The sequence below is a fragment of the Pteropus alecto genome, unplaced genomic scaffold, assembly GCF_000325575.1.
Source record: "Pteropus alecto unplaced genomic scaffold, ASM32557v1 scaffold5, whole genome shotgun sequence".
Lineage (NCBI taxonomy): Eukaryota > Metazoa > Chordata > Mammalia > Chiroptera > Pteropodidae > Pteropus > Pteropus alecto.
In genome coordinates, this window is record NW_006441953.1 from 18,191,697 (window position 1) to 18,209,963 (window position 18,267).

Below are 18,267 nucleotides of genomic sequence, written 5' to 3' on the forward strand. Positions count from 1 at the left end.
TTTGGCCTCCAGCCTGCCTGGCTTCCAGAGCCAGCTCTACAATGTGACCTCGAGTTCATGGTTTCATCTTCTGCGCCTCCGTTTCTTTGCCTGTAAATTGAGGACAGTGCTATTTGGGTCATGGCCTTGTTATGACAACTAAATTAAAAAAAAAAAAAAAGTTGTTAAACCCTCAGCACAGAGTTGGTTTCAATAAAAGGCAATGGGCATTATTATTTTCATCGTTGCTCTTTGCTTGGTGGCCTCCTGAGGTTAAACATCCGACAGGAATCGATGCCTCCTGGTTTTGAGTCCTAGCCCTGTCCCCAAGTCTCAGCCCCCTAGTGGCCCTGAAAGGGAGGTGGCCTGAGAGACCTCAGGAACGGGGCTGCAGGCTAGAGTTTGTAAATCCAAGTGTTTTTCCTAACTCACCGACAGAGAGTGTCAGGAGGGAAATCAGCCCCTTGTTCTCTGAGGCTGTTCCCCCAAACTCATGCAGATCCAATTTTACCACCATCTGCCTGTGGCTGCGCCGGTGCGGGAAGCCCTTTCCAGTACCTCTGCGGTGTTGTTAGATATAATTCATTATGTATAAGGGGAGACCGTGAAATAACACGAACTTTTTTTTTTTTCTTTTCTTTTTGATAAACAGCCAAAATTTCTACATCAAAATGAGTCTTATTTTCTTCAAAAGAGTCAGATACCTGGGAGACCGTGCACAAATGCAAAGCGTTTCTGCGAACTTTCCCGTTAGGTTCCTCTTTAGAGCCTCCAGCACATTCTTGCTCACGTCTTCAGCATTAACATGCCCTCTTTTTTTCAAGGTAGATTTAATTTTTGGAAATAGCCAAAAGATATTTGAAGCCAAGCCTGCTCAATAAAAAGAGTTAGTCATGCAGGATAATAACACTTTGGGATAAAAAATAGGTTATACTTAGAAAATATTGATTTACCTTTTTGATGCTGCGTATAATCTGGTTCTGAAATCAGAGGCAGAAAAGTGGACTTCTGAACAAGTTCGAGCAATAGAAGTGGAAGTGGAATAAATTTTGTCTTCTCAAAGCAAATGCTTTGATAGGTGCAAAAATACTCATTTAGATACTTTAGATGCAATATACCCATTTAAAAAGGGTTTGATCTTACGACGTTGTGGACACACCTCGTATTTCAATTATTCATATATTTTTTCCATGAGCAGCTTCCGGTTTACGTCATATCTTTTGCATGCCCGTATCATTTGGATATTCCCTTTCTCCCCTTCTTCCTTTCCTTCTTCCCTCTCTTCCTCCTTCCCTCCCTCCCTTCCTTCTTTTTTAGGCATATGTTGAAACAATTAGACTAAAAGATGATGAAATACTCAAGGTACAAACCAAAGAGGATGGAGACGTCTTTATGTGGCTGAAGCACGAAGCTACCCGGGGCAATGCCGCAGCTCAGGTAAAAAGCAGTCCCTCGGCTTAGAAATCTGCAGTCACAATAGACCAGTTTATGCCGTGGTAACAAAATATCCCAGACTTAAGTGGCTTATAACAGTGCTGGTTTATTTCTTGCTCATACTACCTGTCTGAGAAAAGTCAAACACATGGGCTGTGCTATCATATCATAGGCTCCTAGGAACCCAAAGTAGCAGAGACTTCATCTCGATACTTGCTTCCAAAACTATTGAAATAGGACGATAGCCATGGTACATCACAGGCTGACTCTTAATGCTTCTGTTCAGAAGTGGCACATGTCACTTCTCACATTTCATTGGCCAAAACAAGTCACTTGGTCACTCTCGACTTCAAGTGGGCTGGTAGCATAGTCCTACCCTGTACCCAGAGAGAGTCACAGTATTTATGATTGGTCCTGCAGACTATCGCCACACATTTTGGTGTATCAGGTAGAAATAAAAAGAAGCATCTTGGAGTACAGGAGAGATTAGATGGATATCAAGAAGAAGGCCATAAACTAAGCTAGGAAAATTATAGAAAATCACCTGCAGCATATTAGACCAAAAGATCAACCTTGTCTCTTGAACATGCCTTATCTTTTGGATGGACCTTTAGGAGGTACTAGAAGGACAGAAGGCTGGGAGAATGTCCCCTATCCACCTTCTTGCCTCGATTTCACTAGGAAGAAAGCCTCCTGATGGGAGCTCGCTAAGGCTGATTGCACCAGGATGGGCGTGACCTCCTTCCCAAAGGATTTGGCTTTGGCTTCATGCTCCTGGTGAGCACACAGTGTCAGGAAGAGCCTCTGGGTCTGCTAAGTGGGTGGAAGACCAGAAATGGAAAGATTAAAAAAAAAAAAAAAAACAGAAAAGAATAAACACATTGCCAAGCATACATTTCAGAGTGGTAACCAGTCTCCCACTCTCTGTAGCCAGGTCTTCTAGCATTTCAGGAGATATTTCGCTGGAAGTTATAAGTACTTGGCGGGAGTGGGAGGGGGAAGGGAAGAGAAGCCTATGGGAGGAGAAGCAGAAAGAAGGAAATACAATCAGGGGCCAACATGGGGCCAGAATGTTAACAGACATTGTCTCTGGCTTTATTCTTGGACAGCTATCCCTAGCTTGCAGTCTTTCTAGTACAAGAGGGAATTCTAGTGCATTGTTCTGGAAACGCTGCCAGATCCACTTCCTGTACTTCAGAGCTCGCATAAACCTTCCTAGCAAAGGACACTTCATCCTTCCTTCATTCAGCAAATCTTAGTTGGGCAGCTTCTGTGAGCTTCCGTTGAGTGCTTGTGGGTGGGAGCTGAAGGGAAGAGGTCAGACGAATAACATCTTGAGGTTTCTACCCCCCAGAGAGCTCCCAACCTCGAGTTTAATTGTGGAGCCAGCCATGTGGACAAATGCTGGGATAGGAGGTAATAAGTGCTATAGAGAGACGCCCTAATTAATACAGATGTGCATAGACCTCCACACTCTTCGCTGTTCAAAAGGATGGGCACTACCTCTCAAAAGAAGGGGTGTTGGAGGAGAGAAGACAGTTATAAATGTCTCCGTCCAGCTTTGGCCCTGGGTGCAGTTGATTTGTTCACACGCATGCACTCGTGAACACATACACACACACACACAGATGCACCATTTCCAACTTGTGTTAAGGACTTATATTTACACAAGTCCACCTTCAGGGCTCTGGCCCCCAGTTGGAAGATGACATACATGTCTACCTTGGTTCTCAATATAAAAACATTCCAAGCCAGGTTTGTCTTCTCACCTTTTGAAACCTTAAGTTAAACATTACACAGGAAAGTCATTATTCTAAATTGCTATTGTCTTGAAGCAACGATTGGCACAGATGTTGTTCTGGGGGCAGCAAGGTGTGGCCAAAAATCCTGAAGCAGCGATCGAGTGGTACGCCAAGGGTGCCCTGGAGACCGAGGACCCCGCGTTAATATATGACTATGCCATTGTGTTATTCAAGGTAAGGATCGCTCAGTGTGTGCTGAGGTTGTGTAGTTCTTGTCAGACTTCTGGAGCAGTTTCCTGTCGGCGTGCAGGCAAACAGAGAATTTGTAACTGAAGAAACAGTGTGCATTTACATCACTCTTGATGAAAGGGGATATTTGCTGAAAAGGCAGAGTCAGAAGCAGTCCCTGGTCTCATTTTTAATCATTAGTCTTATGTTTGGCACCTGGATTCTCTTTGCTTTCACAAGAGCTGTGACATTCTAAAGGAGACACCTGTGTTTTATGAATTGTACATGGTCGCCGACCCCCAAAGGTGCTGCAAGTTTGCCATCAGGCAGAGTTGTCCTTGAATTACAGCTTAAAGGGCATGTTTAGGCTGGATCCCAGCAGTTCCACTGGTCAAACGAAGATCTTGGTTGTGAGCCAACAGGAGAAAAGGGGAGACGGGTGGGAAGAACATTAGTCCAGGAGACAGAGGATGGGGTTCAAGTCCTTCTTCTGCTGTGTCTTCGGAGTTATCTGATTTCATGGGACAGTGGTGATGACCACACATTGAATGAAATAGCGTAACAAATGGGCTTTCAGAACTGTAAGATACTGCGTGTCTTATACAAAATAATAATAGTTCACAGTGATTGAGCACTTATTACCTGTTATGTGTATGAACACATTTCATCCTCACAGCAACCTTGCGAGGTAGACACCGTGATGTGTTATTATTGCTGTGTCTGTATGTGGTAATGGGCACAGAAAGGCTTTGTAATCTGTCCAAGTTTACACAACTGATACATTTCAAACCTGAGACTGGGATCCTGGCTTCAGAGTCTGTGATCTTCACTTCCAAACACAGAGACAGCAATTCGTGTTGGAAAAGTGAAGAGCTGTTGGCTCTGGTAAGGAAAGCCTTAGACCCTACGTCCATGCCAAAAGAAAGCAGCTGCCCCCAGGTCACAAGTGTCTTCAAACAAAGACATGGCTTTGTGTGGCCAGGCCCATCTCCAGAACCACAGCTGTGACCACTCACTGATGAACGGCCATGACTTCTGCTACATTTCACCTTCCAAAGCCTTAAAACCCATTGGTGGTTATGGTTTCCAAATCGATAGCCTGAACTTCCTCTTTCCAGTTGTCAAATCAACATGGACATGGTTTGCCTCTTAGCCACATGCCCATGCATTCATGTATCTATTCAATAAACACCCATTTAGGGCCAACAAAGTGCCAGACTCCATGCTAGATGAAGGGATATATGGATGCATGAGCCATGTTTCTGGCCTCAGGGGACTCATGCACTGATGGGACAGAGACAGGCACAGAGGAGAGACACCTGCCCACCAGAGTCGGGCTTGGCCTCTGCCCAACTGCAGAGAAGATAAAGGCATAATTCAGACTTTACTTCTACCCCCCAGGAACTCCCAAACTAGAGGGAGAGGCAGGCACATAAAGAAATTATTCTGGAGGTAACGTAACATTTCCTCAGGGTCTGACTTCCCAAATCTTAAAGCTTTTTTGGTTTTCCTGCATTCTAACTAAATTATCCTTGAGTGGGATGAAGGACGCTCTCATCTCAAGGAACATCGTTACCTCTGGCCAAAAGGTCTCTTTAAATGCGTTCCACGTGAAAGAACCCCATGCAGAAAATAGACTCTCCAAGTGCGAAGAACAGGAACACGCTCTTGGCTTACTGTGTCATGTGGGCGTTCTGCTTATTGTATTCAAAGACACACAGTGGTGTCTGTGGCTTGTCCAGGACAGCCAAGTCCATCCCATTCTATATCCACCTGGGGATGGAGCTTTGACTTCGACTGCAGCAACTGTCGTCCATGAATTCCTCTGGTGGATATTACTGAGCACTCGCTGTGTACCAGGACTTCACAGTTCTCTCGACAACCTCCAGTACTACTCAGATTTGTGCAATGGGCATAGTCTTTGTGCAAGAAATTATCCCACTTCTGATTCGATAACAAATATACTGAAAACTCCGTGGCCTGGAAATCAGAGTATGCGAGGTGTCGTATAAGCCAACTTCTCCGAGCCACAATTTTATTCCTTCAAAACAAAGAACTTGGAGAACATAAACTTGCAGTTCAACCAGGTTCTAGCATTCTGTGATTCTGGTGCTTTCCCGGAGGTCCAACAAGTCTGTCCCGTGGCCTCATCCAGTTATTCCAAGTAGCCTCATGTCCTTTTCTCTTTCCCCCTCTAATTAAATGAAGTAATGGTGCACCTCTGATAAATATTTTCATCTTCCACTTTGCTTCAGCTCATCGCTTTTATTAAATTGGTAAGTTAAAGCCTAATAGAAACTTGGTATGTAATTTAACCTTTAGCTGGATTCACGATTTTATTTTGGGTCCTGAAAAATATAGAGAGGAACACATCTTGCGCGTTTTCTGTATCCTGTAAGGCGATTATGAATCATTATACTTTCTCAACATAGACCTGAAATGTACAGGGGAAAATCTAGTATGGTGGTTATAAGCTTGGGCTCTGGAGGCCACCTGCCTGGGTTCAAATCCTGCCTCTGCTTCTCATTCACTGGGTGACTCTGGGCAAGTGTTTCAGATGGGAATGACAACAGCACTTCGGCCAGGGTTGCCGTGAGGATTAAATGTGAAGGACAGGGCTCACCCCATGTTAATTAACACAGGAATATTTACTAGTGCCGTCTTCATTTACTATAGAGCTAATATTTAATTAGAGTTAAAAGCTGGATTCATTACAAAAGCTCTCTCACATTACGGAAGACGTGACCTCATCAACCACTGTGTCTGAGGCCAAGAGGACCCTGTGGGGCACGTGGGGGGTGTGCATCCATAACAGACTCCGAGTGAGCTTGAGAGCAGTAGCAGTTTCCAGCTTCCCTTGCCTGCCATCTTCATTGTCAGACTCAGTCGAGAGACTTCAAGGGACCCCTCCCACCCCACTCTCAGACCCACCATTTCCCCACATGGTCCTGCGGTGTCTCCCACAGAATTTCTCTCTTGTAACAAAAACCCCAAAGCCGTTTTTTCTCCGTGGTACACAAACCACCTCTGCCGGAAAAACTTGATTTTGCTGGAGGAACCTTGTCAGTTTTTCTCAGCATCTGACACAAACTGATTACAAAGAGTCCTATCTCCTTCAGAGCTGGTTCCCTAGTCCAGGGGTCCCCAACCCCTGGGCCATGGACCAGTACCATCCATAGCTTGTTAGGAACCAGGCCGCACAGTAGGAAGTGAGCAGCTGGTAAATGAGCTAAGCTTCATCTGTATTTGCAGCCAGTCGCCAGAGCTAGCATCACCGCCTCAGCTCCACCTCAGATCATCAGGCGTTAGAGTCTTACAGGAACACTGGTGCCAAAAAGGTTGGGACCGCTGCTCCAGTCAGTTCTGAAGCTGCAGTGTTCCACCCCAGGGACTCCAATGAGGACCAAGGAAGGCTGCAAACGACAGCCTAACAACTCTTGACTTTCTGACACAGATAAAGTGCTTGATCTGGCTAGAAAATTAGATAACCCCCCAGAGGAATGCATCCAGAATGACCAAACTCACTTAACCCTACTCACGACTCCTCCCAGCAGCACCTATGGATTGACAAGAATGCAAGTCACTTGGTTTAAAACTCGAGTCCCTTGGGAACTTTTGTAAGGATGCTAAGCTGGGAGGCTGAGGTTTGTTGCCTCTGCTCCGCAAAATATGCAAAATAATAATGATTATGATAATGATAATATAACAGCACTGCTTATAGAAATCTTTAAGATTAGGTTTTTAATTAAGAAGGCTTAGGTTTTATTTTCAAATATTTTATAATGAATACTGATGTATCTGTGTCCTGTTTTTGAGCACATGCTGGGTTTATTTTCTTCGTAATCATTGCTATTTATTATTGTTTAGGGTCAAGGAGTAAAAAAGAACAGAAGGCTTGCCTTAGAGCTGATGAAGAAAGCAGCTTCCAAGGTAACATTTTTGCATATTGTGGAGGGGAATATTTACTCCACACATGCCCACTCTCACGAGTCTAGAGAGTAAATGGCCAGTGTCTCCCTACGAAGCCTGGAGTGGGGAGGGAGGGGTCCCCAGCATTGCAGCATTAGTCATTTTTGAGCTACACACATGCAGAAACCTGCCACAATGCAGACAGCAAAATTCAAAAGCTGAGTTCACCTTCAGTCAATAGAATTCGGGCCAATTTTGTTGGAAGGCTGAAATTATAATCAGGGCTGCCCTGATAACAAGCAGCGGGGGCTCCTTGAAAGTGAATGGATATAAATGCTATTGAATTAGGAAAATCTAAAGCCTAATTCCTTTGAAGGTTAACCCTCTCACATCCAACGCCCACTTGCTTCTCCTCACTTGATGAATGGAGCTATTTATTAAGTTTATTGCCGAGTATAGGAATTATTTTGTTTTTGTCAATGTTTACTCTTCAATGTTATCTTCAAATCAGCTAGTTTCAAAATAGCACTACAGAAGTTATGTCACTTGTGAAGGGGCACACACACAAACACGTGCATATGCATCCCTGCATGCAAACACATGCCCAATGCATGAACACCCACACATGCACACTCACGCACACACATACAAACTTACAAATAAACAGAGTTATAGAAACCATTGTCATTTCACAACACTAGCAGGCCCTGTATGGCCCTTCTGGCTCTTGCATAGTCCTCTGTCCCCAAGGCTACTAATGTTTGCCCTCTCATGAAGACTCCTAAGTGACCAGGCTGGTCTTCCTCATTCCCCTTCTTTAGGGAGCGTGGAGTGAGAGAGCCAAGAGGTGTTGTTCCTCCACCTACGTGGCATCAAGAGGGCATATGACTCAGGAAAAGGGAACCCACGGAACTGCCCACCAGCTCCTGACCCCAACACAAGTTATAGGCAGAAATAGATAAGCAGCTTAATGTTGGTCATTGAAGAGATTGGTTCCAGAGTACCCTAAAATGAGGCAGTGGTGGGGTTTCCTGGCAGGTGTGAAATTTGCATCTCTTTAGCCATTCTGGTGGTGAACTGGTGTCTAAGGTACTTTATTTTGCATGTATTGTTAGAGGAGCTTAGATGAGTATTGAGGGAAATGCAGTTTTATGCCTGGAGTAGTCACATCTTTGAAAGTGTTATATGATTCTCATTCATTCTGCAAGGAGCTGCGAAGCCCCTATTCCTTGTTGGTCACTGTGGGGAAGGGTGCACATAGTTTGATTTTTGGAATTAGCCAGAAGTCACTTGAAGGCAAATCTGTTAACTGAGCTGTAAATGTCCAGAATAAAAGATGAATATTAAGGAAAAAAAACAAGATTTCTTATGAGGTTCCTGAACTGAGTCCAAATACAGTTGCTAAAAAAGTTCTGTGGATGTTTTGAGCAGTGACAGGTACGTTTGCATAAGCCAATGGCCTCTGGAGGTAAGCCCTGCCAAAGCAGGGCTTTGGATATGTCCATTCTGTAGACTTGTTCCAGGGCTGGCTCTTGCCTCATTATAGTATGGCCTGATCTATTACGTCATCGAAATGCGCTCATTCTGCAAGACCAATCAGGAGCCTGGGACCATGCAAGGCTCAAGAAGAATGCCTCTATGACTGCATTCACGGCACTGACCCTTTCCCAAGTGTCAGCTTTCTTGGGGGCCTGAAAATCTGAACCCTACTATGGATCCTCGGGGTGTAGGATTTGGGTTCCATTTTGTCAAGCATCTGCATTCAAGCGTGGCTTTCATTCATTTATCAAATATTTGCTGAGCCCTTACTCTATGCAAACATTAATATAGGTGCTTGGGATACAAAACAAAGCCCCCTGCTCTGATGGAGCTTCTATTCTAATGGGCTTTGTGAGTCTCTTTCCCCTGGTCCTCCTGACACCTGGATTCCAGCATCAGGTCTGGGTGGCGGAACCCTTTAGGAGCCACGCAGACCAAAACAGGCTGCAGGCTGGGATCTTGGCATCTTTTTTTAAGGGATACGTGGTCTTCACTTGAGAAGGGGGAGGTGACAGAGACTTGGTTCCGCACTTGGACTCTAACTTAACAAGTCTCACAGATGCAAGGGCACTGTTTTCCCCTCGAATCCTATTCCCCCTGCTTGTTCATGGTCCTTTGGGTCTGGCAGGAAGAGAGGGATGAGAGCACTGAATGCCCAGGTTTGCACACACATCTGTGCAGGGCACCTGAGCCTTCAGCAACCAGGCTGGAGGCTGCCAGTGGAAGCAGGCGGGGAGCACCTGGGGAAAGCAGAAGAGGCCACCTGAGAGCGTGAGTCAGCAAGAACAAGGAAGTTTGAGACTAGAATCATAGGAACCAGCCCTTCCCCGCTACCAGCCCCAGGTTCAGAAACAGTTCTGAAACCCTCCTCCCTTCTCCACCATCTTCCCCTGCTGCCTCGCCCCCAAAGCATGAGGCTAAGCAGTCACAAAGCACCTGTGCTCTGCAAGTAGGATGTTGCAGCTGCTTCCTTCTGAGGGTTTGCTGGTGTTCAGGGCAGAGTGATCAACAGATGGGCAGACAGGTCACCGAGAAACCATCCCTGCCCATGCAGGTTCCAGGCTTCCTGTCGCAGTGGCATGCTCGTGGATTTCAAGGGCGCTGTCGATGCTGCAGTTAGAGGCCTTTTGTAGACAAGGGCGTCACGTAGAGCCCAGAGGATCCGAGTGATGATTCGGGGGCCAGCATTGCCGCTGAGCTGGAAGCAGGAATCCTGGCAGCAGCCGCGTGAAATCCACCTGGGAAGGTTCTGAGGCTGGATCTGTAGCACTTAGCTTTTCTTTAATGCCATCTGCCCTAAGAAAAGAGACAGCAAATGTTTTGCTCAGATTCAGGCAGAATGCTTATACAACAATTGATTCTCTTCAGGTTTCATTTTTTTTTTTTTTAATAGTAATTTCTTTCTTGTTCTAAAATCCAGGGGTTGCATCAGGCAGTCAACGGTCTGGGATGGTATTACCACAAATTCAAGAAGAATTATGCGAAAGCGGCAAAGTACTGGTTAAAAGCAGAGGAAATGGGGAACCCAGATGCATCATACAATCTTGGGGTCCTGTATCTGGATGGCATTTTCCCAGGAGCTCCTGGAAGGAATCAAGTGAGTAGGACGAGACCAGCTGGGCAGCTGGTCGGTTACTCCATCATGAAGACTTTGTGAAGGTGAACTGTGTACCTGGTCCGGATGAGGCCCCGTGGGTGGTACCAGCACTACCCCGTCCTCAAAGAACTAGAGTCCAGTCAGGCAGATAAGATAGTGAAAAGCAAAGGATGGTATTTAGCCAAGTGCCAAGCGTATGCTAATTGGTATGACTCAAACAGTTCTGGAAAGGGGAGATGCTAAAGGCCAGCGCAGTCAGGCAGGCTTCATGGAGGAGGGGCGCTTGAACTGGGGAGGGAGAGGGAGACGATACCAGGTGAGAATGAGCGAGAGACCGAGAGATGGTGCAGAGATCAATCTTACTGGAAGCAAAGAGAGCTGGGTTCAGACAGGGTGATCTGATGTGAGAAGAGATTTAATAATAATGAAAACAACAGCGATAATCTTTAGAGTTTCTTGAGTGTTTCTGCTATGCTCGACACTCACAAATGCTTTACATGTGCTGTCCCATGTCACCCCAACTACCCGCTGGAATAGTTATTATTTATCACGTCCACTTTACTGAATAAGCAACCGAGGCTCTGAAAGATTATGTAGCTTACTTGGGGTCATACCCTTCGTGGAGTGAGCACCTGGCTTTTCATGTGAAATGGAAGCTTCTTGTTATTAATAATAATATTGATGATGATAATAACAATGCAAGCACCATTACATTTAACAAGTCATTGAATGCCTGTCCTATGCCAGGCACTGAGCATATGGCTGCAGACAAAACACTATCTGCTCTTGGGAAATTTACATTCCAATGGGAGAGAAAGACAATAAACTATTCAGCATATAATATGAGGGTGTTATGGGGAGAAATAAAGCATGAGGCGGACAGGGAGGGTGGAGATTGGGGAATGTTCTTTTTAAAGGAGCTCAGAGAACGTCTCTAATAATGTGACATTATACAGACTTTTAAAGGAGTCTTGCAGATATCTGGGAGAACATTCCAGAAAGAGGGACCGGCCAAGGTAAAAGCCCCGAAAAGAAGCTTGAGGAACAGCAGGGAGGCTGGAGTAGCAGGAACAGGAAGCAGAAGTACTAGGAGAAGGAGTTAACTTCAGGGAGGCAGGTGCCCAGGGCATTGTGACAACTCAGCTGCTCCAAGCAAGATGGGAAAATACCTTGCAGCTTTGGCAGGGCGGGATAGGCTATGTTTTAAAAGGCTCCTCGTGGATAGTAGCAGAGACTGGGCTTGAAGGAGACAAGAGTGGGAGCAGGGGTTAATGCACTGAATCCAAGTGAGATAGGATGGGCAGTTTCAGAAGAAGGGCTAAGATGTGACTGGATTCTGGATACGTTTTGAAGGTCAATGTGACAGGATTTGCTGAAGATTGGATGATGTGAGGTGTGAGTGGGGAGAGGAGTCAGGATAACTCCGAAGCATTTGGCATTTATCGAGATGGGAAGAGTAGAGGGGACAGTTAGTGGAATGGGCAAGACCTTGGCAGCAGCGGATCTGAGGGTGGAGAATCGGAAGATTCTTTTTTGTGAAGCACCACACTAAGCCTCGAGAATAAGTTTCCTCATTTAATCCTCACGACAACTTTTCATATTAGGTACTATCTGACACCACATTTTTTTCAGTTGAAAAAATCAAGTTAATCTCTCAGTTGGGAGAATAACTAACATGCCCAAAGTCACACAGCTGGTAAGGAGCAGAGCTGGGATTTGAACCCAAGCCTGTCTGACTCCAAAGCCCATGCTTAAAATCATCCGTTAACTTGAAATGCCTCGGAAAAATAATAGTAATCAGTAGAATGTATCCCCATCTAAGTGGTTTATTTTGTTCCCCTCTATCCCTCTCTGATTACATGTAAGGCTGTATATTTTTATGCATTGCAAAATTCCTCCCACACATCTGGGAGAGTGGACTTCTTTTTACTGTCATTTTTTAATTCTCACCTTCCTACGGGAAATGCATTTTTTGTGCAAGAGTTTGAGGAAGGGTCTTAAGCAAGGTTTAGAAAGCAAATGTCTGAATTTTCACTTGGTGTGACTTCTGACACAGGCTTGTATCTTGCTGGCAAAGGTTATATGAGGATCAAATGAGGTGACAATGATATTTGTAGTTACATGTTGTCTTATTTGTTGTGTCAACCTAATCAACACAATAGCTGTAGTCGAGGTTATCACATCCAGAGGCTGGCTTCTGTGATTGGCTATCTTCCTGGAACTTGACTTGGTTTTCTTAAAGATATCAGAAGTTATAAGCCTGTGATGATATCAGGCGTTAAGTACCTCATCCCACCTTGGCTCTGGTGAAACCAGCCCAGCCAGGAGGATCCCTCGCTAAGGAGAATGATGTTTGTTCATCTTTCTGCACAGACTTTAGCTGGTGAATATTTCCATAAGGCTGCACAAGGTGGACACATGGAAGGAACCCTGTGGTGTTCTCTCTACTACGTAACAGGCAACCTGGAGACGTTCCCTAGAGACCCCGAGAAGGCCGTTGTGTAAGCATCTGTCAGATGTTGTGTATGAAGAGAAAGCCATCCGCAGTGGTCCCTGTTATCCTCAAGGATACATTCTAAGACCCCCAGTGGATGCCTGAAGCCGCGGGGAGTCCTGGACTTCACATATACTGTGTTTTTTCCTATATATACACACCTTTACACTTAAAGGAAGCACATTATGGCTTCTCTTGGGCACATCCAAATTGCCAGCATCACTACTCTTGCATTTGGGGGCCATGTGTAAGTGAAATTAGAGTTACTTGAACACGAGCACTGGGATACCATGACAGGCGATCTGATAACTGAGACCGCTGCTGAGTGACTGACGGGTGGGGAGCTCTACAGAGTGGAGGCCCTGCCCAAAGGGAGGGTTCACGTCCCACGCGGGACAGAGCAGGATGACACGCGATTTCATCACACGGCTCAGAATGGCACACAATTTAAAACTGAGATATTGTGAATTCTGGAATTTTTTCCTTAATATTTTTGGACCACAGTTGACCGTGGGTAACTGAAACCTCAGAAAATGAAACCGCGGATAAGGGGGATTACTGTGCTACAGTCATCATGCCTGAGAAAACGAAGTTCTTTTTTTATGTACTTTTTAAATTTCATTTTTATTTTTTATAAGTTTAAAAACTGATATAGTTCACAAAGTTTAAAGAGCCAAATAATTTAACAAAACAAAAATAAAAACAAAAATTTAATTACAAATTGAACTTAACTTGATAAGAAAAAAAAAACAAAAAAACAGGAAACCTCTGGCTATTCCACCCCAGACTCTATTTTCTGCTCCCCAAAATAAATTACTTTCAACTTCTTATTTCTTTTTGATTTGCCTCTGTCACTAAATAATATACTTACACCATTATTTCTTGATATTTTCATAGGCCTTGTCTAATGATGTCCCACTGAGAACGATATAGATTTCTTTCACTCTGCCACCTCCTGCTACCCCAGATTCACACTTCCTGCCCTCTCTCATCTTCCCAATGAGTATATCATTATTTTAATTAGCTCAGCATCAAGAATTTACATTATTATGACCATTATTATCACTTGAGCCATGTGACTACCATGACTACTTTTTATCTCTTATGTAACTTTGTGTTTGATGTGAAATCATTATATTTTATTGTTCTTTAGTTGCATAGCTTTCTGTGTTCTTACCATTTTCTATGTACCTGATCTTCAAATTCTCCTACAGTTGTCTAAATCTCTTCTCAGTATGTCCGGACCCACTAGGTATTCTATTAATTTAATCTTCTTGGTGTTGTCTCTCCGGGAGTCTTCGTTCAGGACAGAGATGCCCTCCTGTACTTAACTTTGTCATCATTTGGGGAGTCCTCTATCCCTTCATCTCTGTGTCTTTTGGTCCTCCTTGCTGGACCCTCTTTCTTCCTCTGTCTGGTTTACTCCTACATTTTGGTAGATCATATCCTATAGTAGCTACCTGAAGTACAGTGAACAGGAGGCACATTTTCCAAGTCACACATATCTGATAATGTTTCACGGGGGTTGGCAAGCTATGGCCCACAAATAACATGTGGCCTGCCATCTGTTTTGTATGGCTCCGAGAACTAAGAATGCTTCCTTCATTTTTAAAGGGTTGTAAAACAAACAAGCAGACAAACAAAGAGGAGTATGCAACAGAGACCATGTGTGGCCCTCAAGACTTAAAATATTTACTATCTTGCCCTTTATAGAAAAAAAGTTTGCAGACCTCTGCTTTAGACCAACCTCACACTTAGCCTGGCTCCCCAAAAGGTGTTTTTCATGACATTCAAGAGCAAATCCAACTTGATCTGAACCCAGTCATGAAACTTATCTCAGTAATGAAACTTGAGGCTTTTTATCATTGTTAATTAGGATATTTCGTGTGAACATTCATATATTTCATGGGTTTTCTTGTTATCCTTCTCTCGTTGATTTCTAGATTAATTACTCTGTGATCAGAGAATATATTCTGAACGATGTCAGTCCTTTGAAATGTGTGAAGGCTTGCTTTATGAGCAGCATATGGTCAATTTTGATATATGCTTTATGGTCTCTTGCAAAGAATGTATTTTCTGAATTCGTTGGGCACACAATGTTCTACATATATGATCAATTACGTCAAGTTGATTAATTATGTTAGCCAGATCTTCTATAAGCTTTCTGATGTTTTTTTTTCTGCTTGTTACATCAGTTATTGAAAGAAGTTGGAATCTCCCACTATGAATCTATACTTACCTATCTCTATCAGTTGTCAATTCTGCACTATGTATTTTGAATCATGTTATTTGTTGGGTCATAGAGATTGAGAATTGTTTTGCCTTCCCGGTTGATCCCTTTATCATGTTACGATGTCCTCTTTATCCATGTTGATGGACCTTGCCTTAAAGTCTCTTATTTTTAATGTTAGCAGTTATACCTGCTTTTTTAAATTAGAACTGGCATGTTCTGTCTTTTTCTATCTTTTTACTTTCAGTCTTTCTCTGTCCTTATTTTTTGGTGTGTCTCTTATAAGCAGCATATAATTGTTTTTTTGTGTATTTTTTATTAAGTCTGACAATTTTAGTATTTAGCCCACCTAATTATGTAAGGTAATTATGTATATATTTGGTTTTAAATCTACCATTTTACTAATTATTCCCTATTTGTCCCACCTATTTTTGTGCCCTTTTTCTCTTTTCTTCCCTTTCCTTTGTGTTAATCAAGTATTTATAAACATTATTCTATAATATACCTAACTAACAAGCTAGTTATGTATTCTTGTAATATCTATCCTTTTAGTCATCATAAATCTAAAGATTATAACAGACTAGTTCATTATCAATAAACTCCAAGATAAACAGGAACAAAACAGGGAGACCTTATAATAAATCGGTAAACATATTTTAATGGAGAGAATACTAGAACGATTGGTAAAGATGATCTTTTTCCATATTGGTGGATATTTTTCATGAGGAAAATTTCATGTGTTTATTTCCATAAATGACACCTCCTTAGCATTCATAAGAAAGAGCACTGAACGCAAAGCTCTCAAAATGCATCTTTCTTTACCTTCTTAACATTCAGTTCTGGTTTGTTGCTTTATAAAAATTCGAACAAGGAAAATATTCCCCAAGTGGGATTTATTGAGATCATATGAAGAAAAAAGCAATTATTTAATTTGCCACAGTTCGGATATTTTCTCTTCTCTTTCCTTTTCAGATGGGCAAAGCACGTAGCTGAGAAAAATGGCTACTTGGGCCACGTCATTCGCAGAGGTCTCAACGCCTACCTAGAGGGCTCATGGTAAGCTCGGGACCCACGTTGCCGTGAACTCTCTTGGCCCTGACCTTTCAATCTGTCACTGTAGTCTTAGGAGATGGAATCTTAAAATGCAACCAAGAAAGCAATTTGCAGAGAAATCACGGCCTCTCAGTAATACTATTCAGAGTATCACAGACTGATTGGCTGTTGATTGGAAAACATAGCATTTCCATGTTTAATTATACACAAAAATTAGTTCTCTAGGGGGAGCATCCACATTCATCAAGTTGAGAGACATGTGAATGTGTTGACTTCCCTTCAAGCTTGTTTCTCTTGGTGTCAGAGTCTGGAGACAGCACTGGGGATCCTGGCTCACCCTCTGCCTCTCACTAGCAGGCCACAGAAGGCCCAAGATTTCCACCTTGTTCATGGGAAGAAAGGAAAGCAGTGTGTTTAGGGTTCAGGCTGCATCCTTTCATAGACATTTTGCTGTATCTTCCGTGGCCAGGCACCTGGGGTTGCTGGAAGTCCCTCACGAAATCTCTAACGTCACAACCAGTCAGACTCCCCTTTCTCACCCTTTTTCTGATGATGCTAGCAAACCTCATCCTGTACTTGCTGGGATGAAGAACAAACACCCTGTGGTACCCATCGTATGTGAAGACTTCCAGTTCCTCCATTTGCTGTTACTTGATTTTACAAATAAGGGCACATTTCTCTAAACTCTACCTGACTTCATCATCTTATTTTCTTCTGCCAGTCCTAGCATTCCATCTTACTTTTCCCTTGGGCTACATTTTCTTGGCTGGTTTATTGCCTAAATGATCTGGGTATTTCAGCAGTAACTAAAAAGGCTATGCAAATCAGCACATATCCCATTGGTCTACTGCCTCAAAGACATTAGATCAGACTTATCATCAATCATATTTTTATTTGAACCTTAATTAAAAATTAAAACATAAGTCCAAAAGAACACCATTTTCTCCTTTGGTCCATGGGTGCCTGTGTAATCAACAGACAGCATCTCAGTGATGGAGATTTTTAAGTTAGATAATGCAGGGGAAATGAGCCCAATGAAAAAAGCACCAAATAAAAACGTTTATTATCATCATCCTGTGAAAGTTAATCTGTGGCTTCACTTTGCATGATAGGAAAGAAATTTTTAATGAAATTATTATTTTCCAGTTGATATGCCTTACAATTTTTGTGCTGTTTTGTCTTGTTTCCCAAATGAGCTTCAGTTCATAAAACTCCCAAATTTGACTTTAACTCATTCTCTGCCCTCATCCTCCGAACTTCCCACCCTTTGCTCTCCATAAGCTTCTTAGAGGGGAACTACGCATTCAGATGTCAAAATGTTTTTATATGGGGTTTTCCCAAAGGGAGAGCACATCTGTAAACACCCCCAGTACACACACACACGCACACACACATGCACACACACATACACACCCCGAGATGTCTAACATTTTTTTCCATAAAGAGAGTACCTCTTAGTAGCTTAGCTTTCTTGCCTACTTTTGAATTTAACACCACAAAGCACTTTGACATTTAAAAATTTGCTGTGAAGGTCAAGGTGAATTAAGATTTTTGTGGCCTGCTGTCTTCCGTAGAATATTCAGCCACAAGAGATTGATTTTTGGGGGGATGGGGGAATTAAGTGTGTTCTACACTGTGAATTTGGGTTCAGTTCAGCGTATTTTGCTGAGTGCTCTTACATGCAGGCACCTCGCCATACGCTGCAGGGGGCGCCATGAGTAGGGCTTGGGGAAGTTTTCTGCTTAGTCTCCTTCACGCTGAACTGCCTGCAGCTTCTCACAAGGCCCATGTTCTGTCTGACCTCTGGGCCTTTGCACTTGCTGTTCATTATGCCCAGAAGTCCTGGCTGACTCTTTACTCCCTTTGTTCCTTCCATGGATCATGATTGCTTTTTACTTGTTGATTGCTCTGTGATTTGTATTCCAGTGCTTAATACCTAGTGGCACCTGGAAAGTGCTCAAAAACTACCGAGTGAATGAATTAAGCCAAATAGATGGAACAAATATAACCTAAGCACTGTGAACAGTGTATGAAGAGCATCAGCAATTCCGAGGAGGAGAGA

The 18,267-nt window shown here is 43.3% G+C and overlaps 1 protein-coding gene across 1 annotated transcript in view; it reads left to right on the forward strand.

Moving 5' to 3' along the window:
• Positions 1-18,267, forward strand: part of SEL1L3 (SEL1L family member 3) — an 81,810-nt gene that overhangs the window by 43,732 nt on the left and 19,811 nt on the right. Inside the window, exons 12-17 of the mRNA XM_015595045.2 lie at positions 1,297-1,416; positions 3,249-3,389; positions 7,251-7,313; positions 10,252-10,428; positions 12,802-12,929; positions 16,125-16,208. Of these exons, the coding sequence (XP_015450531.1) occupies positions 1,297-1,416; positions 3,249-3,389; positions 7,251-7,313; positions 10,252-10,428; positions 12,802-12,929; positions 16,125-16,208 (713 nt within the window). The remainder of the gene's footprint in view (positions 1-1,296; positions 1,417-3,248; positions 3,390-7,250; positions 7,314-10,251; positions 10,429-12,801; positions 12,930-16,124; positions 16,209-18,267) is intronic.